The sequence below is a fragment of the Hyaena hyaena genome, unplaced genomic scaffold, assembly GCF_003009895.1.
Source record: "Hyaena hyaena isolate Hyena2069 unplaced genomic scaffold, ASM300989v1 scaffold_158, whole genome shotgun sequence".
NCBI classification, from domain to species: Eukaryota; Metazoa; Chordata; class Mammalia; order Carnivora; family Hyaenidae; genus Hyaena; species Hyaena hyaena.
In genome coordinates this window covers 2003189-2030510 of record NW_024080790.1, presented here as the reverse complement: position 1 = coordinate 2030510, position 27322 = coordinate 2003189, and the positions used below count along the sequence as shown (strand labels likewise).

Genomic DNA, 27322 nt, shown 5'->3' with positions numbered 1-27322 from the left:
AAAGGCCAGGGGCCTTGGAGGGTTCCGCCCTGGAAAAGCTCATCCTATGGAAGCATAGCTTGGCGGGCTTACCGGACCCCGTCTCCAACACTCTGTTAAATGCCCAGATGTATTTCTTTTATGCTTGTGCATAAATTCCATTTCAGAGTGTCAAGGCAACACCTAAATCAGTCTCCCAAATGTGGTTTGTGGAAAGAGCCTAAATGCCAAGAGGCCTGGGTTCCAGTCAACATTTCCTCTGACTTTTACAAGTTGTGAGCAGATGACCATGGCCCAAGTGCCAGCAGCCATGGTACGTGGGCGGGGGCACTGAACCCCAAACATAGTGGGCCAGTGCGGGGCGTGGGAGAGCGGTCGACCCAGCTCCTCTGGTCCCTCCACGGGTCCCCAGAGGACCCAGTCAGGCGGGGCTCTACTAGGGCAGGATTGAGGCCAGAGCCAGAGCAGTCTCCACAGTAAGTCACAGCCAGCCATGGAGGAGAAAAAGAGTTGAATGTGTGTGAGGAACTGCGTGTCTGTAAGAGCCTACTCCCAGAGAGCATTTCTGTGCTGTGAGGAAGAAGGAAAAAGGACGCTGGAGTCCTCAGGTTCAAGGAAAGCAAGCCACCCCCCACCCTGTGGGGTAGATTAGCTCCTTGTTACCAGCACCACATAACTGTGATTCTCTCCTCTGAGCCCTGCTACCCTGGTATGTGGAACAAGAAGACTTGTAACATGATCAAAATAAAACTTCCCTTTGTATTTGCTTGTAAACTTTATTCAAGGAGAGATTTGTCTCCAGCCATCAGATACAAACTTGGCAGGCACCACAACTGTTCAGCTCACTTAGGTTTCAGGCAGGTCCGCAATCAAAAACACTCTAAATTCAGTAGTTAGAAAGTTGAATCTGAGATTAATCAAGGCCTGAAACCTGACTTAGCATTAAATCTTCCCTCCTCCCCCAGCTGGGCTGGACTCCCATTGAAACGGAGGCCTATGGGTGTCTCTCTGTTTCTCCACTTTGCTCATCTCTTCCCAGCCCCCATCCCAGCTTGTTGGCTACTTTACATCTCCTTGGCAGGGACAGGTGAGCAGAGGTAGGGGGAAGTAGCCCCTCCTTGAACTGGGACCATCAAGCTGGCTTTGTGTCTGTGGGCCCAGCACGGGTTTAATGTTAACTTGTTTCTCCTGCAGGGTGTTCTCTGGAGCTTCCTTCTGGATCCTCTCTCCTGCAGTTTCCTTGACATGGGCAGATGTCTCTTTATTCTCAGTGTCTGCTTATGGCTGCTTCCCCAACCTCTGCATGTGGTGGTCACTTCTATCTTCTTGCTGCTAAAGTCCCTCTCTTCTACTCGATGGCTTTGGACAGGATCCAAGAAGACCCCACATCGACCTCCTCCCACACACACACGGCCACCTCTGCTCCACAGGAGAGGCACACACCACACGTGGCCAGGCGAACCCTGTCTCAGCTGTCTCTATCCAGTTCCCGCAGGCTGCTCCCGCTTTCTCAGACATGAGATCTCTGTGTTCACTCTGGGCTCAGCCTCATTCACTTCCCTGGGCTGGAGGGGAAGCCCATGGAAGTCTGCCCTCCCCAAGCCCCTCTGCCTGGTGGGGCTGCCGCTGGGGGCTCACAGCACAGGGGCAGCTCTCTCCAAGAAGTACCTCTACCAAGCCTCCCACCTGACCCCTTTTATATCTTTCCTCTGGCTGAGGGGTACAAGCATCATGGGGCCAGGTGACAGACTTTGCCTTGTAAATCTGCTTTGGGCAATTAAGTTCCTCATCAGAATTGTTTGCACCTTGGAGCCTAGTCAAAACTTCCATTTTAACGTTCATTAGACACTTATGTCAGATTTTTAATTATGTGCTCATTTAAATATAAGCCCCATGGGGGCTTGATTTGCTGGTGATTTGCTGCTATATAATAGGCACTTGATGAATAACTGTTGAATTAATAAATTAATTTTTAAACAAAGTTAGCTGTCTCCCCCCAGACTGTAAGCTTTATGAGCATAGGGACTGCAATGATTTTTACTCAGTTTTTATCCCCACTGTTTAGTAGAGTGCTGGCCAATAGTAGATAATTTAAAAACAGTCTTGAATGAACTAACAAACCTGGTGCAAGCCCATATTTCTCTAAGCAAGATTCACACAGGCTCCACTGGCTGGCCCAGAGCATCTCTCTGTCCCTTCCTCAAAGTCTTCACATGGCCACGTGGCTTAAAACTAGATCAGTCAGAAATCCTCTCTGCCATCCAAGTCGTCCTTAGCAACATAGCGGCTAAACGGAAGCCATCGGTCATTTACATTTAATTTGCTACAAGGAGCTTCCAGGAACCTAGCTGTGAGAGGACCTGAGAGAGACTAAGAGGGAGCACTCCCAAGAAAGGAGATGCTGGCCTAGAGGTGAGGACTCCCTGGAGACTCGCCAGGGAGACTGAGGACTAGGAGGTGAAAAGCAAATGGGAAATAAAGCCAATATTTTTTTGGAGACTGCTTTTAGCATTCCCTCCTCTTCCAGTACAATTTTTAAAAACCACTGAATTTGGGGGTGGGGGGGATGCCTGGTTAGCTCAGTCTGTTAAGCATACGACTTCGGCTCAGGTCATGATCTCGTGGATAATTGGTTCAAACCCTGCATCGGGCTCTGTGCTGACAGCTGGGAGCCTGGAGCCTGCTTCAGATTCTGTGTCTCCTTCTCTCTCTCTGTCCCTCCCCTACTCGTGCCCTGTCTCTGTTTCTCTCTCTCTCTCAAAAAAAAATAAATAAATAAACATTAAAAAATTGTTTAAAAATAAAAATTTTTAGAGCTAAAAGGAATCTCAGGTATCCTCAGAGTCTGCAGTTTTCAGGCATTTTTGAGCCAGAAAGAGAACTCCTTCTTTCAGTGAAATTGTACCAGATCCCCAGTATGAAAAACAGGTAAGAGAGATGATCTGGTTCTAGATGAGCAGTGGGCAGGAAGCCAAAGACACACATGCAATTTCCCCAAAGTAGGTCTTGGTACCTCCCCCTCAGAACACCTAAGTGCTCTTGAAACACAGTGTGTCCTCACATGGTACAAGGCCTGTGCTCGCCCTGGATCGTCACCGTGACTGTGAGGCCAGGCACCAGAGGCCAAAATAAAGGGACAGTACTAGACCCAACTTCTCTTTCCCTTTGTGAAGAATCAAGAATCAGACCTGCTGTTCCCTCCACTTCCCAACTCTTCATCTATTCTGTAAATGTTTGCTAACTCAAAGAAAGAGCCCTTTCACAGGGCCACTGAAGACCTCCCAGGAGTTTAATAAAACCAACAAATATTTACTGAGTGCTTGCTATACCCTTGACCCTGTGTTTGGCCCTTGGAACAAATGCCCACTGTTACATTAATCAACACTCTGAACCTTCTCAGAACCATCTCAATTGCATCTAAACATCCAACCCACATCTGTCCATCTTTTCTCTAAATGTGCTGTGAAACATCGTGTGAAATGATTCGCTGAAATGCAGATAAACTCCATCTGTCAGCCCCCATCTACAAATCTAGTAGGACTTGCAAAAATAAATGAGGTTTGGCACGGTTCGCTCTCTGCAAACCTTTGCTCACAGGGATGACCACCGTTTCCTGTCTTGGGAACTTAGAAGCCATCTGTGTAATAATCCGCTCCAACTTCCTGCCAAGTTCTGACGTCCCTCTCACCAGTCAGCAGTTCTCACCAGAAATGCTCAGGGCCTCAGGGCCTCCCATCCCTGCCGCTGGCCCATGTCCAGGTCACAGAAGTGGCTCCCTTGTTCCTCTTCATGTAACAAGACTACAATGTGAAGCGTGGGGAGTTCGGTTCAGTGTAATTGTTTCTGTATCAGCTCAGGATCGCTCAACACAAGAACAGACTTCACCAGGAAGCACACTAGCTTTGAAATCCAGCTCTATCACACACGGTGCCATTTTGGCTAATTACCCTCCCTCTCTGAACCCGCAAAATAGTACGTGAGAAGGATGGAGGATTGGCCGCAATATCATATATGAAGTGCTTAGCACAGTGTTTAGCACATGTAATTATTGTCACTATAAGAAAATGACCTATTATAGGTCAGGGATGGAGACCAGGCAAGTTACAGGCCCAGAAGAAGGGTGCATGTGGGAGGGGCATATTCACAGGTACTCAGTTTACATATTTTTCTACAATTAGTAAATCTACAGAAAAGACCCTCTTCCCTATGAAGCTTGGAGTCTCATAAAGAACAAATGATGAAAAATGTCTGTCCCCTTTTAATGAATGACATGGTTGTGAATTTACTGTCCTTAGGTCAGACGGAACTCCTCAAAGACTGGCCCCAGGCTGGTTCCTGGAGCTGCTGTTCAGAAGGGCACATAGGTTAGTTCAAGGGCAAGTTCTTCAGGTGGCTCCTAAACACCCAGAGACCTCAGTACAAGGGATCCAGTGTCTTAAGCACTCCTAAGGAGACACAGAGGAGCAGGGTGGAGGCCCCCTCAAAAGAATGTCAACCCAAGAGGTAAAAGCTATCACAGTCCATGCTCCCAGCCTTCATGGGAAAACTGCAGAAGAGACAGGCTCTGTGCCTTTGTTGATTACAATTAAGTTGGCAGGATTCAGCTAGAGTGGATTTTAGAAGTTCGGGGTCTGTCTCTAAAGCTCATTTATTTTTAAAAGTACTTGAACAAAAGGCTATAGTAGTAGATGACAGCTGGGAATTTTAAATTTCATTTTCAGTTCTGAAAAAAAATAAGAGGGTTGGGTATCCATTTATATTTTCATACTGTGGATAAGTCAGTAAAGGAGGTTTCTTTGTGGTTGTTGGTCTAAAATATCATCAATTCAGGGCACCATAGTCATGGATTCAAACTGCTTAGAAAACCCAGAGAAGCAGCCTTCCTCACTGGTCGCCGTGAAGGTGATGTGTGGAGGGTAAGAGCAGCAGCTCCTGGGGAAGATCCTCCGAAAGGCAAGAGTGCTGCCAGGTCCCTTGTTCATAAAGCTCCTCCTATTCCAGACCACCTGGGGGAGCCTGCAACTCTACCACTTCCGGCCTTGACTTTGACCAACTTTGTCAGGAGTCCGAAATCACAACAGGAACAAAACCATGACAGCCAGGAGCCCAGCACCAACGGGGGAAGCCCAGCCAGGAGGAGCTGGGTGCTGTGACTTACAGCGGTACAGTGAGAGGCTAGCAGGAAAGCAGGGCGCTGCCCCACCTAGACTCACCACCTCACTGAGAAGGGGGCTCTCAAGGCAGAAGGGATATAAATGGTCCCAAAGGCTGGAGAGCTTGGTCTAAAAGGCTCAGGTCCAATTAAAACAAGCCTGGAGCCTTAACAGCTGCCCCATTTTGACATCAGAAACCCATTCTTAGTTTTGCTAATGGCTGTAATATACAAAGTTTATGTTTTTATTTCATGGACTTAATTAATGCTTTAAGGAATTAAACCAGGAAGGCCCAAGACCACAACTTCCTCATCTGCCATGGATGGGCTACTTTTCCCAGAGCCTGCCTCTTACTGAGAAGTCCTCCAGTTCCTTCTCAGGGTTGTGGTAGCCCTACTATGAGATTGGAGGCATGGTCAGAGTGTGCATGAGCCCCTACTGTGATCAGAAAACTTCCCTGTGCATATGTATCTCCTCCAAATACCTACCAGACATTCTCTAAAAGAAGGGCTCATCTCTTTGACTTAAGGACTTGAGCCTAGCTAACACCCCAGTGTCCACCAGCAGGAGAAACACACACACACACACACACACACACACACACACACGCACACCACTGAAGAAAATTAGGGTATCAGTCTCCTTTAACCGAGTGGCAGAGTAAATCTTGTTCTTTTATTCATTCACCATTTTTATATTGCTAATAATAGAATCCTTTACCATCAGCCAGGCACTATGCTATCTGCTTAAAAAATTTCATGATCTTCATGTATCACAAAACTTTCTGATTATAAGTACTTTCAGAGTATATTGAAGTGACAGATCCCCTTGGTGATCCTGATGCAGTAGGTCCAGGATTGGTCTTGGGCATTTGTGTTTTTAACAAGGAGGCCAGGTGATGCTTATGATCAAGTAGCTCTCCTGGGAGGCTTCTCAGCTTGTCCAACGTGCCTTCTTGACTGAGGCGCCCCCAGTTTCCCAGCAGGTGTGATCTCATCACTGCAGAGCAAAATAAAGAAGGCTGGTCAGCTGAGGGACAGGCGCATACCTCCCAACATGGCCTGAAAATCCAATGGCTTTCCTTGGGCGGTCACACAACAGACATGTGTTGACCAGACAGCCTGAAACTCCCGAATCTTCTTTCCCCAGCCTGGGACTGGGCTGGGAGTCCTCGATAACACTATCAATTTTCTTTACCTAAATGGCAGACCTGGCTTTTAATCCTAAATAAAGACTGGTCTTGTTTAATCCAACCTCTGGCTCCAGCTTGACAGTTCTCTGCAGCATCCTGACTCCGTTCTCCCCTGCATCAGGCTCCTCTCACCGCCAGGAGTCGTCAGTACATATGGTAGAAAGTGCCCATGTACCCTGTTGTCCATCTGAGACAGGAGCTGAACTTGGCCGCAGTCACCTCCACCATCAGGAGCCTGTCCAAAAGCTATCCATCCTGTGTATTTTTTGAACAGGCTTTAGCTATTAAAAACCAAAGTAGCACTCTGTAAGGAAATTTTTCATGGAGACAAACTAATCCAAACTGTACAGGCTACCTTTTCTGCATCTTATTAAATTCTCAGCGTTAGAGCCATGATTTAAGGAAACGAGAGGCCAACTCACTTGAAGTCTGTTTTGGTTAACGTTTATGTTGTTGATGGTCCCACCTATCAAAAAGGCAAAGAAATGTCTATGGAGGGAGCCAAGACAGTCTCATGGCTACAAAGAAACCTTGGAGCCACACCCTAACCTTCCTCTTTTGTGGCTCAGTTTTTCCAGCCACGTAAGGAAGTGATGATTCCTGCCACCTTCTCCTCATGGGGAGCTCCTGAGGTAGCTGTACACAAGGCTGTGCTAGTCTTTGCCTTTCTGGGGCAAAATACAACGGTTGCCTTTTGTAGTATGGTTCCCCGAAACTGGGTTTCTTCATCCACCGAGTGTTACCACTGGCATCTGGAATGATGAGAAATGTCTCAATGTAGATTAACAGGGAATTGAAGGACACTTTTCCCGCACGTTGTTGATAAAGCAACAAGTCGTTGGGTCTGAAATCTTTACATCTGAAACACTAGGAAAATTACAGCTTGTGTGTGTAACAGAAAAGGCCTTTTTGAATTATATAACATTTATAAATTATAATAATTGCTCTTAAAGCAAGTCTGTGTATATTGTTCTTTATTTCTTTAAAACAACTTTTCAACATGCCTCAACTTCCATTGAATGTACTGCTTAGCATGAATTTGTGTAGCAAGCATGTAACTCTCCTCTGATGGAAGGTGAGGCTGGGGTCCATTGGCTTCTCTATGAGCAGAGACTGTAAGAGGCCGATCCTAGCTAACTATAAAACTGAAAGATGGAGCAGGGGACCCCTGGAGGTCCCTACACTCCAATGATTCCTCTCCTCTATATCAAATCTCTTAAAGAGATCATCTTTACCTCCAATACAAAGAGTGATTTCATTTGCTATGTCTTTGGAATACAGCTTATATGAACCATCATAACAAAATGAAGATCGGTTAAATCTATTAAATAAAAATCATTCAAGGAATATAGGAGATGGATGGAATGCCACAGGAGACTTAAACAATATTTATTCATTTATACACTGAGAAGCAGAAACACCTGGAAAAACACAGTGTGGGGCTTTTAAATAACATCACACATTTACAATAGCTGCTTGTTGACCAAGAGCTGTAAAGAAACCCACCCCCAATTACAGAGGACCAGAAGCCAGTCGACACTCTCCCACAAAATAGTCTCTTCCATTGAGAGACCTACTTAAAGTACCTTTCCAAAACTATCCATGCAATTTCATGCATCTAAACCATAGTGAAATCTCACATTAGGAGATATCAGAGTCTGGGGATTTCATTAGCCCTGGTACCCAAATGAAAGATTATTTCTTTTAAATTCTCTAGATAAAGCCCCATCTTTTTCTTATATCATAATTCAACTTTTACATTTTTTAAGTTTATTTATTTATTTTGAGAGAGACAGAGCAAGCAGGAGAGAGGGAGAGAGAGAATCCCAAGCAGGCTCCACACTTTCAGCACAGAGCCCTGTGCAGGGCTTGAACCCACAAATCGTAAGACCATGACCTGAGCCAAAACCAAGAGTCAGATGCTTAACTGACTCAGCCACCCAGGTGCCCATCATAATTCAACTTTTAATGTGTGTGAGAGTAAAAATGGGACCTATAAATAAAGTAGAAGACATTCTGTGGGGTCTCAGTTCTAATCCCAGGACAGCGCATCCAAGAGAGACTGTCAGTGAGTCAGTTACATTTTGCCTGGACTCAGTTTCCCATCTAGAAAAAAAAAGGAGGAGGAGGAGAGGAGTTGATCCTTGGCTTCCTCGCATCACCCAAAATTAGTGGATCCAATGAAATGTGAAAAATAGTGAAATGTGGAAATAAATAAACCCCAAATGTTAATAGTTGTCATGTTAGAATAGTGAGCCCAGGGTTTTCTTTTCTCTTTTTCTCCAAAAAATGTTAATGCCCTAAATTGCTTTTATTTAATGAGAGAAATAATAATGTAAGAAAAGAGGAAGAAAGAAGCAGATGTGAGATTTAAGGCATGATTGTAGAACTGGATCTGTGATGTCTGACCGAGGCTCCCCGGTGGGTAGAAAAATGTTCTGTCTGATTACATCAGAGTGAGGAGGTATGAGTGGTTGGTCACACCAGGACACAGTGGTTCTCAGCTGTAGTCACCTCTGCTTATAGTACATCGAGCCTCCAGCACCACCTTTGTTCCCATGGCCCAGGTCTCTTGGGACACTCATTTCAAGGTTACTGTCATTAAAACTCATTCTCTGGTCTTCTTGTCACTCTTTTTGTCTAGGGTCTCCAGAGCCCCACTCAGAGCTATGGGATGAAATCCAATCTTCATTCAGTTCATAATTTTTTTTTTACCCAGGGACAGAGCATGATGAGGTAATATTTTCTGGCATGCTAGCCCAAGACCTGAACATTTAAAAGTGAAAAATATTGAGAGCTTAAAAAGCCAGTGTCCAGTATTCTTTCAATGGTCTTGAGTGGACAGTAATGTTTTCCCAGATGTGAATTCCAGAGTGACAGAACCATCATTGTCCCCGTCTGCCCCCATTGCAAAATGATAGTCATTCTCTGTAACAGTAGCAATGGACTCTAGTAATGAACAAACAACCCAAGAAAACTGTCTTTTCCCCCAGAGTCTATTTAGTGGGCTATTCTAATATCACTCAGAACAACAACAAGCTGGAAGGGAGTAGGGAATGACCCTGAAATCACTAGATGGTGAGAAAGAGGATGAGGAGTGAAAAGATGCCTATGTAGGCCAGTAAATGCCCTGCTTCAAAGTTTCAGTAAAAGGGCTTGCGTTCCATTCTTCTAGAAAGTGCCTACAATGCCGCACCATTAACTTGGGTGCTCTCTCCACAAGAACATAAGGATTGTCAGATGTCCTGGCACAATCCTACATAGCAATCCTCAGATGCATACACCTCTTCCTTCATGTCCTGTTCCTCCCTTCTGGAAACATGTAGCTGTGACAGCTTTGAAAACATCATTTTCCTCTGAAAATTGACACAAGGGGTGGAGGAGTTTAACCCCAATCCCTTTGATGAAAGTATTCGTAAAATATTAATAACTTTGTGACTAGTCCATATTATACTTATTATACGTGACTATTATATGTGACTAACATAGGAACAGAAATCTCCTTGGAGAGTAAACCGGTCTCTCTTGGGTCTTTGAACAAATCTGGGGAGGTAAGCACTAGATCGAACGATGCATGGACATCTCTTTGTCTCCATTGTCTTGTGATTCTCCCCGCTGAGGTGGATGAACTTATGTGCTAACTTCCCTCATGTGCGCACTCCTCTTTAAGTGCTCTGTGGCACACATACATCCTTTGCCTCCCGTCCGTTCCCATCACTGGGTCGCTTTCTCCGCCACCCCCAGATTTAACGATCCTGAGTGGCCTTTCCTTGGTCTCAAAAGGATGGCTCGTTGTGCTGGGTGCCAGCGTTGAAGGGATTCTCCCCCAACAGAATTTGGCATTTTAAGAGGGCTCTCCATGGGATGCCCACAGAGGACCCCTAATGTTGAGAACAAGAGACCCAGTGGCAGGCTGGACATGTCTGGGGTGGAAGGTAGGAAGAGGATGTCTCAAGGCAGGGTGGAGTTCTATTCAGCCAACTCCCAGAGGCATCCACATCCTACATGGGCAAAGCAAAGGGGAGAGGCTGGGGGAGCGAGCTGAGCCAAGAAAGAACAATGAGTTGGGAGAACCTAACAACACAGGCCTCCGCTCTGTCTCCAACTTTGCAATATGGTCTGTAACCCCTGTCAGACAGCTTATTTATTGAACCCCTAGCAAATGTCTGATGCTATTCCAGAAGCTTCTTTTAGACCAAATAATATGACAAAGTCTCTGTCCTCAAAGAAAGAAAGCTGGAAAACATGGAGGGACCGGGTAGAAGTCATGATGGCCAAAAAGAGGGCAAGGATTATTGCAATTGCTACTGGGCTTTATGCTGATTCTTATTTTACCACTTCACAGCTGAGGCTCCCAGAAAAGCAGATAAGCTGTGGAGAACTGTGGTGTGTCTCCAGACGGCCTCACCACTGCATTCCTCTGCCTTGGTCCCAGCCACATCTGTCAGCCTCAAGAATCCTCTTCCTCCATGAACTGGGAGGGGGTGGTAAGCATGGCAGTAGAAGGGGGAGTGGGCCAAACCACTATACCCCCCACACATTGCAGGGTCTTTGGAGACAGAACAAAGATGGCTCTTACTCAGAATGAGGTCACCTTTCTTTTCTCTGGACTGTCTGGATTCACAGGGTTTATTTGAGTTCTCTGCTTGAATTCACTCGAGCTGATCACTATGAGCAGGCCTGGAACCCAGCTAGGAGATGCCCCTCCAGGTAGACACACACAGAGTCTGTCACCTGGAGGTTGGGGAGGTACGAAGGGACATGATTCAGAAGCAGCAGCATTAAGGGGAAAGCACAGCAGCCTCAGAGTTGAAACCTGTCCCTGTCCTTTTCCATTTGTGTGGCCTTGGTGTTCGCCTTTGAGAGCCTCCATCTCTTTGTCTTTGAAATACGGATAGTAATACCTATCTTACAAGGTTGTGATGAGGTTTTAGGATAACACAGATAAGGCTTGGATACATCATGGCTATTCTAGTGATAACAGTGACTACCATGTGCCCATTAGATAGGCTTTTAAGAGGCACCTGGGTGGTTCAGTGGGTTGAAGTCTGATTCATGGTTTTGGCTCAGGTCATGATCTTGCAGTCCGTGAGATTGAGCCCTGTGTCAGGCTCCACACTGACCATGTGGAGCCTGTTTGACATTCTCCCTCTTTCTCTCTGCCCCTCCCCCACTTGTGCTCACTCGCTCTCTCTCAAATAAATAAACACTTTTTTTAAAAAAAATATAGGCGTTTAAGCTTGTTCACAGGATGCAAATAGGATCATAACATTCACAGGGCTTAACGCAGTATTTGACAAATGTTGCCCTGTGCTCCTGGAAGCGGGACCTGCCTCTTCATTGCCGTATTCTACAAAGGTCAGCAGCCCTCTGTGTGCCAGGCCCTGGGTGGTGAGGTGAATTCAATGGTCCACAAAGGGCTTGCAGTATCGTGGCAAAGAGAAAGACAAATAGACAAATTATGACAAAGGTTGATGAGGAAAAGGGCAGGAAACCGTGAGAGAGATTACCAGGTGGGCCTGAATGAGATAGGATGCAGGCAGGCAAGACCTCTGCAAAGAAGTGACTAACCGGAAACATGAGTTATGAGTAGCATTTAGCGAAGTGAAGTTTGGAGGTAGCACGTTCCGGGAAGTGTAGATGCAAAGGTCATGAAGCACACATGACCACGGTTTTGAAAGGAAGCTGCAGGGCTGGCAAGTGAGGAGAAGGAGGGAGCCTGGCAGGGAGTAAGGCTGATTATTCAGCGCCTTGTCAGCCATGTTGGCATCTGGGATCTCAGCAGTAGGATGGACTGGAACCGGAGGCCAGTAAGGCCTCAGACGGGATAGCCAGGAGACAGCAGATGATGGCAGATGGCCCAGCTGGAGGAACAGCATCTTTACCTTGTGCTCATGTGCAGTATGGACCAGAGCTCCTTGGAAAACATGCCTTTCTCACACTCCTTAGAGGTGAAGAACTTGGTGTTAAATGTAAAGGCTGCATCTTGGAGACCTTCATGTCCACACCTCTTACTGAGTCAGGAGGTGAAGGCTCTATTTCCTGTGGTCCATGCAGGCTCCTCATCCCCAGCTCTCAATCCTTCCAAATCAGGTGAGCAGGAATATGGCTTCTTTCCGTGTGGCAACTTACATTCCCAAACTGCCCTCACCACATGGATGTGTGCAGCCTTTCCGAGTTAGATTTAAGTTGAAGTAATAGTCAAGGGGGCACAAGGCACATTAACCAAAAGCCCGGCTTGTCCGTGTTGTCTCAGAAGCAGCCTCATTCCTGTCAGATGAATGAGGACCTGCTCCAGCCCAGTCCGAGCCCACCTCACATGGTTCAGGGCCCGGTGAAAGGCTGGTGGACTGGGGAAGACATGGAGCAGGTCACGAAGCCAGGGGTAGCAATGCTCAAGGTGGTTTCCAGGGTCTCATCGACACACAGGAAGGGCAGAATCTGGGGCCCACGACAGCGTTCAAGAAGTGAGAAACGTTACCACTCAGAAGCAACAACGTAAGCAGTTGGGAGGAAAACTGAGAAGAATTCTGAAGTCAGGCCCAGCAGGCCCCTGGAGTGACTTGTGCTGTCCTGATTCAGGCTTTGCAACCAGGAGGGAGCATTTAATAGATGGAAGTGAAGCGGGGACGCCACTCACGGTCTATCCAAGTGGAGGCCTCTGCTGAGTCCACTTTTTCTGAACAAGTGAGATTAACTGGTCATTAACAACATCTTTTATTTACAGTTAAGGTACTGAGAACCCCAAAAGTTTTGCCATATTTGATAGTCTGCCTCTTTCCAAAGGACTCAAGGTGTATTTTTTTTCCTCTTAAAGATTTCTCCTATGTTGTCACTAAATATCAATCTAACAGACCATTTCTTTCAGAACCCTACAGAACATAAGCTCAGCGCAGGCTGGCGGGAATTATCACAAGCATTTCATTAGTGTAGCCTGAATTCGTGAGGCTACATGTTTCCAAAATGGAAAGGAGGCGTTTTGATACTGGGTCACTGTCCCACTTCAGATCCAACGCTACATGGTCTCGTAATTAGGAAGAATATCGGGTCCCAGTGGAGGCCTGAAACCAATTTTGAGGTTGGATAACTTAAATTAATACTTTATACTCCTAAATGAAACCCAGATTTTGAGTGCTATAAATTTTCCATTTTTCTGTCTGGCCAGTCTCAAACAGCAGCCATGATACTTCAGGGTTTTGACTACTGTCTTCCTCTGGTTTTGATTTGAGAGGTCCTCTGGCAGGACCATAGTAGCCCTTACCTGAAGAGCAGATGAGTCCAGGAAAATTGAGGAGGCTTCTCCAAGCGAGCTGGGTAGAGATCAGCCTATGTAAATTTAGAGTAGGTACCCAACTACATGGTCAAAATTTAAGGGGCCCAGCCAGCTCCCAGAAAATCAACAGGCTAGCCTGTCGTAGCACCCCAAATGCCCAATACTGGGGAAACTCCTTTAGAATAACACACTGTGTTCAGGAGGTTCCTTTTAGGAAGAGTATTATTTAGGTTAGAGATTCAGCTGATCTAGCAAAATCTCAAAATAATATAGGTTTGAACAGGATAAAACTTTTTTCCTCATACACATAACCCTCTGGGGAGAAGCTGTCCAGGGTCAGTATGATAGCTCCAATGCTGTTGGCCAAGCCATCTCTGTCAGTTTATCTTCTGGCACCAATTTTTTAAAATTTTTAAAATTTTTTAAACATTTTTAATGTTTGTTTATTTATTTATTTATTTATTTATTTATTTCTGAGAGAGAGAGAGACAGTGTGAGCAGGAGAGGGTCAGAGACAGAGGGAGACACACAACCCGAAGCAGGCCCAAGGCTTTGAGCTAGCTGTCAGCATAGAGCCCCACGCGGGGCTCAAACCCACAAACCGTGAGATCATGACCTGAGCCAAAGTTGGACGCTTAACCGACTGAGCCACCCAGGCGCTCCTATTTTAATTTCTTTTAATGTTTATTTATTTTTTGAGAGAGAGACAGAGAGTGTATGAGTGGGGGAGGGGCAGAGGGAGGAGACACAGAATCCAAAGCAGGTTCCAGGCTCTGAGCTGTCAGCACAGAGCCCCACGCAGGGCTTGAACTCATGAACTGTGTGAGATCATGAACTGAGCCAAAGTCGGACACTTAACTGACTGAGCCACCCAGGCATCCCTGGCACCAATTTTTAAGGCAAATGCCCCAACATAAATGATATGATTGTATTAATGATAGTTCTAAGTAGTCAGAGCCATTTAACTGGGGGACAGGGACAGGGCAGTAAAAAATTTCTCAAGATTATTCACTGGGAGAGAAGACTGAATAAAATTAGTTCGTCCTGGGTCAGACTTCCACTCACTCAGCATGAACATGCCGCAGTGTTTTTTTAAATCTTAGAAAAGTACATTAAAGCAACATTATTGCTCAGATTCATCCAAAATGTCCCTTGAAGCCAGGCTCTTTGGAGATGTCACCGCTATGCTGCTTAGCAGGACCCATGGGTCTTAAAGTGGACCGTATCACCAAGGCAGAGAGCAAAATGAGAAACAGTATTTAGAGTATGCTACACTGGCTCAGACCTTTCAGACCTACTTCCTCCTGAGCCAACAAACATTTTCAACAAATTCTACCTCCCAAGTGTACTCTCCGTGGTATCTCTGCGTACGTCTCCGTCTTGCTATCCTAAAAGGACTGAAGTTTTTGAGCCAGTCCCCGCCAACTGCACTTTGGCCACCTGATCACTTTTCCTGGATATCCTGTCTCCAATTCTATTTTGTCTTTATTTCTTTATTTTTTTAATTTGTCAGATCTGGACAGATGCGGACAAACGTGCCATGGTTTTATATAATGATGAGACTTGAAAGAGAGGGTATTTAAGCATCAGAGCGTGAAGGTTCATTTGTAAAAAAAACAATTCCTTATGGCACCCGTGTGTGTTTCTGTCTTTGTCAGCTGCAGTGGTTCATCAGACTCTAAAGACTGTCAGGTCTGAAGGGCAATTGAACATCTGTGTTTCACTTGACTGCACAATCCGGCCGCCTTTCTGACCTGGAGCCACTCACTGGCAGAGAGGGTGCCTCAGGCCCAGCTCACACGAGTGCACTTGCAAGTGTGGACACAGGCAAAGTCTTCTCATTATTGCAACGTCTTTCCCAGTCCTCCCCCAGTTCAGCTTTTACTCCTCACCATCACAGCCTACGTTTCATAATTAATAGCACAGAGTGATAGCAAGAAGCAGAAGGGGAAATGTGTGATGGTTGCCTTTGAGGTACTCTCTTTCTCTCATCCAGTGATCTTCTCTTTCTTCAGGGGGCTTTTGGATTCTAGCAACGTGATGGTCCAGCCGAGCAGGCAATAAGGAAAGCACAGGTCTGGATCCTTATCAGCAGCTTTGGGAAGAGTGCCAAGTTAAGAGTCCACAAAAAGGAGGAGAAACCTACAACACCTCCTCTTTTCAGCTCACAAACCAGGAATGACCCCCCTAGACAAAGACAGGAGTCGCTGCTTGTGTCCATATTACTCCGTAACAAGCCACTCCAAAACACGGTGGCTTAAAACAACAATTTGCTGTTTTCTCTCACAGTTCTGTGGGTCGATGAGGATCAGCTGTATAATCTCATTTGGCATCTCTGATGAAGTTGCAGTCAGAGAGCGGCTAGGGCTGGAGTCATCAGAAGGTTGATTGGGCTGGACATTGGAGAAGTTGCTTCCCTCACTTGTCTGTCCTTGGTGTTCCTCCACGTGCAGTAGAGTAGAACAGAGTAGCCTCAGGGCACCAAAATCAGGAAGTAGAAAATTCCAGCCCTCTTTTTATTTTTTTAATGTTTATTTCTTTTTGAGAGAGGGGGAGGGTCAGAGAGACAAGGAGGATCCGAAGCAGGGTCTGCGCTGACAGCAGAGAACCTGATGTGGAGGTTGAATTCACGAATCGTGAGATCATGACCTGAGTTAAAGTCGGACACTTCAGTGACTGAGCCACCCAGGCGCCACATTTGTTGAAAATTCCAGGACTCTTAATGTCAGGCACAAAACTAGCACATCACTTCTATCCTAGTCCGTTATTCAAAACTCTTACAAGCCAACCCAGAGCCAAGGAAGTAGAGAAATAGAGTCCTCACGCAGAAGAGAAGGAATTAACAGCAGCCATCTTTTCAGAACAAGCTACTACTAAACAGGAAGAGAGAAATTTTTAGAACAAAAGAAATTCTCTGCCTCAGTTTCTCTGAGGGAGGTCCACTCCCTGCTGCTCTTGAGTGGCCTGGTGAGTAAACAGCAAAGTAAAATTTGAGCAAATATAATTGTTTAAAATATCAACACGGAGTAATTAATAAACCCTTAGACTTTACTAGATCGAGCAGATTAAATAAACAAATAAACAATATAAAGGCTTTACTCTAATAAAAAATGATTAATGAATATTTACTTAACAGTGCAGCCATCAAATTAAGAACTCACATTATTTTTAAACTTTGTAAAAATTGACTATAACTTAGGCAACAAAGAAAACCTGAAAAAGAGAAAAAGTGTAATTTTTACAGGCCACATTTCCCACCACAACACATACCCCCAAAAAAAAAGAAAAAAAGAAAAGAAAGAAAAAGAAAAAGTCTGGAAAGTAACAAGAAGAGATTAATCATTTTCTTTAAAAAGCACTTAGAAGTTTTAAAACACCCATAAATTACTATTGAGTCTAAGAGGAAATCAAAACTACAGTTATTGAGGTTCTAGAAAATAATGACAGTTGGAACAGCACAATAAAAGCTTATGGGATTTGAAAAAAATCATAGCCTTAAATTTTTTCATTATTAAGCCAGAAAAATGAAAATAAATGAGCTAAGTATCCAGTTAAAAATTAGAAAAGAATATGGAACAAATCTATAGAAAGCAGAAACAAGGAATCTATGAATATAAGAACAAATTGATGAAAATAAAGCAAAATCTGTAGAACTGAGAAATAAGTCTTAAAATATTTTTGGAAATGCTAGTATCATTGGAAAATCCTTGAAAGTCAAAAAACAAAAGTCAGAACTTGCAAATATATACAATATTAGTGATTACAAAAGAGATATCACCACAAATAGATTTAACTATGAGAATTTCCTTTGTGGAAAGCACAGTCCTATGCAAATGCTTTAAAAATCTTATTAAATGCAAATTAAAATAGGCGGCTCAGTCAGTTGAGCACCCATCTCTTGATTTCGGCTCAGGTATGATCCCAGGGTCATGGATCGAGCCCCACCTTAGACTCCAAGCTGAGTGTGGAGCCTGCTTAAGATTCTCTCTTTCTCTCTCTCTCTCTCTCTTCCTCCTTCCCACCCTCCCTCTGCCCCTCCCCCCCATTTGCATGCTCTCTTTCTCTAAAAAAAAAATCTTGATAAAATGAATGGTTTTCTAAAAAAAGGATAAATTATGGAAATGAACTCAGAAAGGGTACAAAACCTGAGCAGGTTAATACCTGTAGCAAAATCTTTTAAAGTCATCAAAGAACTGCACTCTAGAAAAACAGCATGTCCAGGAGTGCCTGAGTGGTTCAGGCGGGTGAGCATCTAACTTCGGGTCAGGTCATGAGCTCACAGTTTGTGGGTTCAAGCCCCACATCAGGTTCTGTGCTGACATCTCAGAGCCTGGAGCCTGCTTCGGATTCTGTATCTCCCTCTCTCTCTGCCCCTCCCCAACTCGCACTCTGTCTCTCTCTCTCTCAAAAATAAATAATAAACATTTTTTTACAAAGGAAAGAAAAACAGCACATCCAGAACGATTTTGAGAGAATTTTCTCATGTTTTTAATGAACAAAGAATTCTTACGCTATTTCAGAAATATAGAATATATTAAAAAATGAAAATCCCCTCCATTTTTTTGTAAAGGTAGTGTAATCTTGATGACAAAAATAGCACACAACAAAAGAATAATGGAATCTCACATATGAAATCTCACATGTGAAACTGAATACAAAAATCCCATGTTAAAGGTTAACTGTTGATTCTAGAACTTATCAGAATTTCTTATAGCTGTGTTAGGGAAAATTAGAGGTTAGATGGACTCTTAGTGCCCAATAAAGGTTTAATAACTGTATTTGGTACTTCCATGTGATAGAAGATTATACAACCATTGCAAATCATATTGATAATGGCAGGGAAGAAGTGGTCACAGCAGAGTATGTTAAAACTTTGGTGCAGAATGATCCCATTTTTGTAAATACATGCACCAGTGTGTGTGTGTGTGTGTGTGTGTGTGTGTGTGTGTGTGTGGCCTGAAAGGAAGAGCACAAATGGTAACTCTCTGAGTGTTAGACCTTAAAATTCTTCTCTCCTCCTCTTCTTTCTTCCTTCTTTTGTACATTTTCCAAATTTTTCACAAAGAAAATATGTAACTTTGTAATCAGCTGAAAAGCAGGAAATTTTATTCTGAAATAAGTCTTATCTCAGTAGTAATCCTTAACAAGTCCTGTGTTTGCACATGTCCCACTAAAGATGAACCATTTTTTATTTCTTCATTTTTCTAGTTTCCTCTTGTTACCAAATATTTCCCTTCTGCTTTCATCTTCCCCTCGGTTTTGGCATCCAAAGAGGTTACTATGGAAAGCGTGCCAGCACGTGTGTCAGCAAAATGAATCAAACAACTGAAAGAATTGACCTTGGATCCTTTTGCATGAACAGCACATAAAAGGCAGGCTGCTGTGTGAGATTTATAGGCAGGGCCAGTTTGAGGTGGAGGAAAGGCAGTTAAAAAGGGCTCTGGTATCACCACTCACAACACACCCTTCCCTTTGGCCCCGGCTCCCACTTAGGGGAAGGGGAAAGAAGCAAGACAGGTGTCTCTGTGCCATTTTGTCCCTGTCACGGGCCCGCATGAATGAATGCTGTCAAACAAAAAGCCAAAGTATGGTGGCTTTGTTTCAAATGATGGACCAAAGCTGAAGTGTAGGGTTCAAAGAAAGAGGAGGAAATAGGATGGCAGAAGGAAACGCAAAGGGAGCAGGGGCCTGTGCGTGCCGAGGAACTTGGCGATTTTCCTACAGAAAGCGGGGAGGCATTGAAGAGTTAATGCAGGAAGGCAACTTTGAATGTGCATCTATGTGTGTATAAGTGTTTACGTATATAGGCGTATGTACATCTTATATACATGTGCAAACATTTTATGTGGGATAAATTTTATATGGGAACCAAAATATAACTGGAAAAGAAAAAGGCTGAAAACAGGAAGGCCAGTTTATATTTAGTGGCTCAAGTTGTAGAAGACTGAGTGACAGCGAGGGTTGGGAGAAGTGAGTGGATATGAAGGATCTTTTTTTTCTTCTATTTAAAATTTTGATTTAAATTCTAGTTAGTTAACATACAGTATAATATTGGTTTCAGGAGCAGATTATGGATCTTTTAGATGTAGAATCTAAACTCTGCTTTTCTCTGACTTTTTAAAAGATAGCCTTCCCCCAGTACCTACCTTCATCCCCTCTATGCAACAAATCACCCCTAACTGACTGCCTCAGCTAGTAACTCAGTTATAATTCCAAACTCAGACGAGAGAATCTGATTGGCCTAGCTCAGATTAGGTGCCTACCTCTGGTCCAATCAATGATGGCCAAGGCCAGTGTCACAGAATGCAAATATGGTTGCTAGGGTTCATTTTGTGGGATTAACAGCCTGATATCTCTCTCCACATGTGGACTATATCCTTCAACAGAGCAGGGACTGTTTTGGGTTCCTTATCACTGAATTCAGCACCTTATAAGGTATCCAGGATGTAACCAGCACTCAAAAACCATTTGCATTTGTCAAAAGGATGAATGTATAAATAACAAATGGAGAGAAACATAGATGGGATAGAAGGCACTATTAAGTCATCCAATCCAGCCCTCCATCCATTCATTACTCATGTGTCTCATTTATCACTAGAGCACCAACTTCAGCAGGATTACGTCAATTGCCTTCAATACACCAGTGAGCTTTTGTGGTCTAGTCTAAAGACCAACCCCCATTTGCAAGCGTGACTTAAGTGAGAAACTATGCTCTTAATTCTAAACAACTGACTTAAAACAAACTGTAGAAACCCAACCCATTTGTAACTTGAAAAATACCTCCATACAAGACAATCAATGGAAGAACTAAGCTGGAGAGAAAAGGTATTTGTCAGAAGAAACTTGGCATACATGTGATTTTTTTTCCATCTGATTCTTTTAGTATTCTTCCTCTGGAATCCAATTTCCTTAAGTGACCTCTGTTCGTAGGAAACTATTTGGTTTAATCTCTGGGAGCCATGGCATATTTTTAACCATCTCTAAAGGCCAGTTCTGTCTCCAGTGAGTATGTCTGATACCCAAACAGATGTTTTATAACACTCAGCGCACATGAGCTCACCACTGGCAAGTCTTTTGCACACAATCAGCCCACAGCTCTTCTCAGTCTCCCCTTTCATACCACAAACCCAAATTCAGGACTCATGGACAAGCTTGCGTGCTTACCACAGTAACCAAAGAGCAGAAGATGGAAAGCCCAATTGTGAATTTTCAACTTATTAATATTTTATCAATCTAATGATGAACCAAAAACTATGCAATACAAAGAGGTAGCCAAATTCAGGAGTATAAAAAGACTTGCAAACTGGCTGCCCCAAAAGAATTCAGATTCAAGTATCTGAGTAAAAGGCTCAAAAGCAACTCAAATTTTGATGGAGTTACAAACTATGTTAACATTTCTAGTGTGAAAATCAAGGAGAGCACATAGGACTATTGCCACCCCTTCCCCAAAAGCCTAGAAGATGCCCAAAGAGACCACGAGGGGGTGACTAAGGAGACCTAAATAAACCATCACAAGCTCATGGGCCTTTTGATCCTTTGAGAACCTAGACCTGCAGGGAAAAATCTGAGCTTTCTAAGAAGGCTTGGGCCACCTCAGAAACCCTTGGAGATATAAGCAGTACTTGTTGAGCTCCAACTTAAACTTGAACCTATAAAAACTCAAGAGGAGAAGACCCAGAGGCTGCCTCAGAGGCACTCATCCACAAGTTGGGAGCTATATTTAAAATGGCAGCTTAAAATGACAGTTATGTCAAGAGCTGATGGACTGTGGCCAAGAGCTACCTTGTGTGATACCATCTACAAGTGATCAAGAAAATATTTGCAAAGAAGGAAGAAGGAAAATATTTCCATTTTTAGTCTATATTCAGGATGTTAGAGGGAAGAGAGGATAAGTGCCTAAGGCAAGCAGAGCTGGGTTTAGTCCCACTTTGACCATTTACTGCCATATCGTCTTGGGTGCCATATTTCAATAAGCCTGAGCCCTCAGGTCTCACTTCTGTACAGTGAAAATAATGAATAAAAATGACATGCCTGGACAAGTCTAATACTCCTCTCAACACCATTAGATTCAGTCATATCAAAATGGAACTTTCCAGCCTAGGAGAAAAGCCACTCAGTACCCTGCTAAGCCACCACTGAGCAGGAGACATTGCTGCATTTTCTTCTTTGAATTTAACCAGAGTATTTTGTTGCTAACGTGTGAAAATAATTGGCACTCATAACTTTGTAAATGACCAAGCTGGGGTAAACTGAGGTCAAAGCCAAATATTGGATCTGAATCAAACCACCCAAAAGCAATACTGCAGAGAATTTAACGGGGTTACAAAGACCAGTGTACGGACTGAGAGCTCCGGTCGTCCTAGCAACCTTTTAAGCAAACACTGGTGCAGATTTGCTGGCATATATGACACCGAGAACATCTGGTCTTTCTATCATCCTCTCACAAGCAAAATATGATGTCGTGTAAACTGATCTTTAGGCCAATTATATGGTCTAAGTGTTACAGTGTTTGTGTTGGCTCCTCTGGCTTCAGGTTTTAAGAACTTAATTTGTAGCCACACCCCTCCCTGAAGTCCTAATTACATCTTACTGTAACTGACCCCAAGGATTTGTTTATGCCAAGTCTGCACCTTCCTTCAGGACAGTAAGTATGTGTAAATGCATCATCAGTCAACTGTGTGTGCAAAGCATGGTGGGAGGTCCTATAAGAATCAGTTACAGGAGTTTCGTGCAATGAGAAGGTAGAGAGAGTACATAAGAGAGCAGGGTCTGGGGACTGCTCTGGTCACATGCTCAATGCTACATTTTTCCTCTGTATACCAGCTTTGTTATGGAAGCCAGGTGTGGAGTATGGAGGCTCTAGTCTGCAGCTCACTTAGAAGGCACTAACTAGGAGTCAGAAAACCTGATACTACCTCCCACTGGCCTTCCTACCCTAGACAAGGTCATTATTGTGTCTGAGCATCTGTTTCTCCATCTAGGCTCAACTTCTTTTACAAACTCCATGTGGCAGTCACTGTTCCAAGGCCTTCATCTACACTGATTAAGTTAATCCTCATAATGACTCTAAGTGGCAGGCAGTATTATTATCCCCACCCAATGTCACACAGTGGGGGCATGACAGAGATTGTGAGCTTGCCGCTCACCCTGCCCCAGCTGCTTCCTAAGAGCTCTGGGCTTCTGTGCTCAGCTCTAATGGACTAGGGTCTCTAACGAACCATAGCCCCGTGCTCTGGAACAGGAGACCTGTGGGTGCACCTGGACTGTTACTGACCACAGGAAAGGGGCTTCTTGCCTCTCTCCCTCCCCAGCCCACCCCATCCTTCTGTTGCTGTGACCAAGAGGCCATGGCAGCAGCTGATGGGGCTGACCTAGGAAGGTCTTTCTCCCACCTCGCTCCAACCCTCACCCTCACAGCCGTCAGATAGATGTGAGGGACCATCTTTTATTCTTTGGATCCTTTCACGCCTTTTTGAAGACATCTGGGGATCCTACTCTGGGTTATGAACAGAAGTATTGGTAGAAGAAGGCTGGGAGCTCCTGATCTTGTCTCTGGACAAAACAGCCTCTGGTAAATATGTTAGCATTACAGTGTATGAAATAAGTAAATAGGCCTCTGAATTAACATGGTTCCTCTCTCTACCGAAGCCCCCTACCCCATCACCGACCCCTAAATGGAGGAAGGAAGCCATGGGATGGCCAGCCCTTAAGGAAATCTGAAGCCTTATGGGGACTTGACTCCAGGCACCAGCAGCACCATCTTCAGGACCAGAATTTTCCTTCATCTTTAGAGGAAATGAATCTCTTGAGTTTCTTTGTCTGACTTAGCATGTCTAGGAACAAAGGGCAGAATATGTAGTACAGTAAATCCCAACTCTGAGTTGTCCATTACAGGAATTTAACACAGATGGTAATCATTAAGGCTTTAACATTCTTGAAGGAAAGAGCTTTATCCAGAATTATAAATAAACTATTCCCAAGACTTAGGTTTATAAAGCTGTGCTAAAAAACAAAAATCAAGTGAATAAAATTTAAAGATCTTATTGGCTTTATTTAACAATTCATGAATCAGGCTGTATCACATCTAGCAAACAGAAAGGAACTCCGAGAAGCTGTACAAAATGGGAGACTTTTATAGGCAGAAGCGGGCAGGGAAAGGGAAAGAGTGAGTTACCTCATCTTTCTTTCAGGGACAAAGGGGTCTATCAGGCAGATTACCTCATTAATGCTAACCAGGAAATTTCAGATTGACGGGTTTAAGATTACATTTCTGGGAAAGTTTGAAACTGTAATTAGGCTAGATACTGAGTTCTGGTTTGCTGGCATAGGGCTTAGCACAGGTAACTCCATTTGGGGCCCGTTATTTCTCTTCTTTTTTTTTAACAGCTGTTAGAGAGGGTTGCTCGGACAACTGGGAATTTACAGCACTGGGTTACAAAGTCTATGTAACTTGTGAAAGTTTGGCATTGATCTGGGAATTCTGGGTAATGCCAAGAGAAGATGGGAACTTCTTTTCTGCAGTTAGTGGGCACCAGTCAGAACCTAACAAGGTTAGGTCCTGGTTTAAGCTCATGAAATGGAAACTCCAGGGAAATAGGGTACCAGCATCTAAATACGACATCGTAATTCCTAAACCAGTAGTGGAGCAACAGCATGCAAAACTAGGATGCTGCCTTCCAGAAGTCTCTCATCTTTGCAGGAAGGCAAGGCATTTGCCAATCAAACAACTAGAGTTGGTAGGTTTCTGTGTGTGGCATAGACTGTAACTAGAGAATGCAGGGACGGAAGCAAAGGATACATGGAGGCTGGAGTCATCGGGGAGAGATGCGTGGAGGGAAGGGACTGACATAGGACTTGGATGAGTGGGGTGCGCACGTGTAAGGCAAGAGTTTCTCAGCCTCCACACCTCCCACAAACATGCACTGCATCCCTGCTGTGACTCCGGGCCTGAGCCAAGTCTCAAATTACACACTTGTGTCTCCTACAGGTGATTGTGCATTAAATTCCAGACTCGCCCTCTTCATTCCCCCTGGGCCTTCTTCCAAAAGCCTCAAGAGGGAAACTCCAGCCTGTCTGGACATATCCCATCTGGGGCAGGTGCCACAGGATGGGCATCCATCCTGGAGGGTGAAGCCAGGGAAAAAACCCACATGCCAGCCCCAGCCCCAGTGTAGCACTGTATCAAGTTAGGATGAGCAGGAGAGGGAGAGGGGGACATGGCAGCCTCAAAGGCATGATCCCCACCCCCCCCCCCAGCCTCCGTGTGGCAAGATTCTGCAGGCATCCAGGACATATGGTTGACGGGACAATAAGATGCCCTGCAGGCACAGGAAATTTGAGGGGAAGCTAGGACCCCACAAGGATGGTCCACATCCTGCCCAGGCAGTACAGGAGGGTCTGATGGGAAAAGTGAAGGGAGCACAGGCACCAGAAGGAGAACATCATCTGTTGGGAGTGCAGGGCGCACAGGACTAACTTTGAAGCACCAAGAGGTGACATCACAGAGGAGAAAGGGCTACATCAGGCTGGCTGCAGATTTTAGACTCTCTAAAGGCTGCTGTAGGGGCTCGAGGAGGAAAGCAGAATTCAAGGTAGATGTCTGCTTGGCAATAAAATGTCCCCAGAACCGAAGGGTGCCTGAGCAGGTGCAGCAGTATCTGGAAGAAGAGGGACTGCCACAGCCAGAGCAAGGGCAGGATACATTGTTCATTACAGAGCTCTGGGGAAGGCAGGGGCATGGAAGGCAAAGCTGTACCAGCTGGTGTCTTATTCACATCAGTAGGGAGAGCTTCCTCCTTAATTCACTACCCAGAACCAATGGTTGAAGGGAGCAGACGTTGATGAGGAGAGGCAAATGCATGAGCGCCCCTGAGAATCACCCCAGTTTGCCATATTTGTGACAATGCAGGTCATGGATTGATTCAGCACGCTTGAAGTACAGTAGAGGAGAAGCTCATGTTGCTAACCTTCTACTGCCTCCAGGAGTGTAACTGAAATCAGTTGAAACAAGTTCCCTTCATTTAAAAAAAAAAATTAGGGAACGCTCCATAGAAGACATTAGAATGTAGCAGGAAGAATAGAGGTTCTGGAGCCTACTGGGGATTCCAGTCACCAACCCCACCTCTTCGTGGTTGTGTGGCCTTGGGAAAATGATGTAATCTTTTTGAGCCTCAGTTTCCTCATCTATGAAATGGAACATCTGATAAAAGTACCTGGCTGGAAAGGCTGGTGAAGAGATTAAATTTGATGACCTCTGTACATAGCTTGACCCCATGCATCCCATCCAGTTAAGGTCAGTCCCCTCTTCTTCTTCCTCTTTGAGAGAGAGATTCCAATAAAATGAATTTTGACAAACAATTTTACACACAGTGAGCCCAGAAAAAAGAAACGAGGAGTTTATTTGTTGTCAAGTTCTGTGCTGTGCCAGTAGAGCACCACCATAAACATCGTGTCTGCTTTCTCCATATTTCTTTCAAGCTGCCCACCATGCTTCCCATCTGCCCTGCTGTAAACAGCAAGCATCAGCTCACATCTTTCTCTCTGATTCTCTTACAGGGGCGCTGTATCAACTTCACCAGAGTCAAGAACAATCAGCCGGCCAAGTACCCCCTCAACAACGCCTACCACACCACCTTGCCGCCTCCTGCCCCCATTTACACACCGCCACCCCCTGCTCCCCATTGCCCTCCCCCACCCCCCAGTGCTCCCACCCCTCCAATTCCATCCCCACCTTCTACCCTTCCCCCTCCTCCTCAGGCTCCACCTCCAAACAGGGCACCACCCCCCTCCCGACCTCCTCCCAGGCCTTCTGTCTAGAACCCAAAGTTCATGCTCTGGGCTCTTAAAAACTTTGGGGAGGAGGCTCCTCTGTGGTGTTAGAATAAGTCTTTCCAGTTAGGGGAGGCTTCCGCTTTGGAAATGAGTGGTGATAAAGCCCACTGATCTTCACACACCTTAAAAATTGGTTTGTAATGCCAATACATCGACAATTGTGATCAGCAGAAAGAAACAGAAATTTTTGAGATGCCTCTAAACAAATAATGAGGCAACTACAGTCACAATTATAGCCAGCCAGCCATCACCTCTAGAAGGTTCCAGAGACAGTGAAACTGCTGACATGCTCTAAATGGGATTGTGTCTCATGGAGACCAATAAGAAAATCATTTCTCTGAGGGTGAAATGCAGAGTCAGGTGGATGAGAAATAACATTGCTGGGTTTTGAAATGCTGCCTTCCCTCCCCCAATCCACCTCCATCACTTGACCCCCTGGACCCTTGGCATAGGAACCAAGGAATCCTCACCCAAGAAAGTGAAAACCCTTTGCCTACAACTTTGGGAAAAGCTTGGGTCTCCATTGTGGCAAGAAACTCAACCTCAGACAGGTATCTGACAGGTATCTGAACAAAAGCATGTTCGTCTGGGATTTGCAGAGGAATAAAAACATATGCCTTATTTTCCTTTCAAATTCTCCCAGTTTCCAAGTGAGGGAGAGAGCAGGTGTTTACAGATGGAAAAAGGTATGTTGCCACGTTGCTGTGTAAGTGAAATCAGGTGTGTGCATTGACAGGCGAGTACTGATGAGAGCATCAGACAGTTTCTAAACCCACAGGCCGTCAGCAGCTAGGGGTGGCTGGCTTTGGCCCGACACGGTCCCCTAAATCAATAGACATGGCATTGTTGAAGAGCAATCTGTTAATGATTCATCTTAAAAATCAAGATTGGCCT

General features: G+C 44.7%; 1 protein-coding gene across 1 annotated transcript in view; it reads left to right on the top strand.

Moving 5' to 3' along the window:
• The window catches only part of ANTXR1 (ANTXR cell adhesion molecule 1), a 215234-nt gene extending 188132 nt beyond the window's left edge, over positions 1 to 27102 (top strand). Inside the window, exon 18 of the mRNA XM_039239602.1 lies at positions 26153 to 27102. Coding sequence (XP_039095533.1) covers positions 26153 to 26413 — 261 coding nt within the window. The 3' untranslated portion in view covers positions 26414 to 27102. The remainder of the gene's footprint in view (positions 1 to 26152) is intronic.
• Positions 27103 to 27322: the final 220 nt, after the last annotated feature.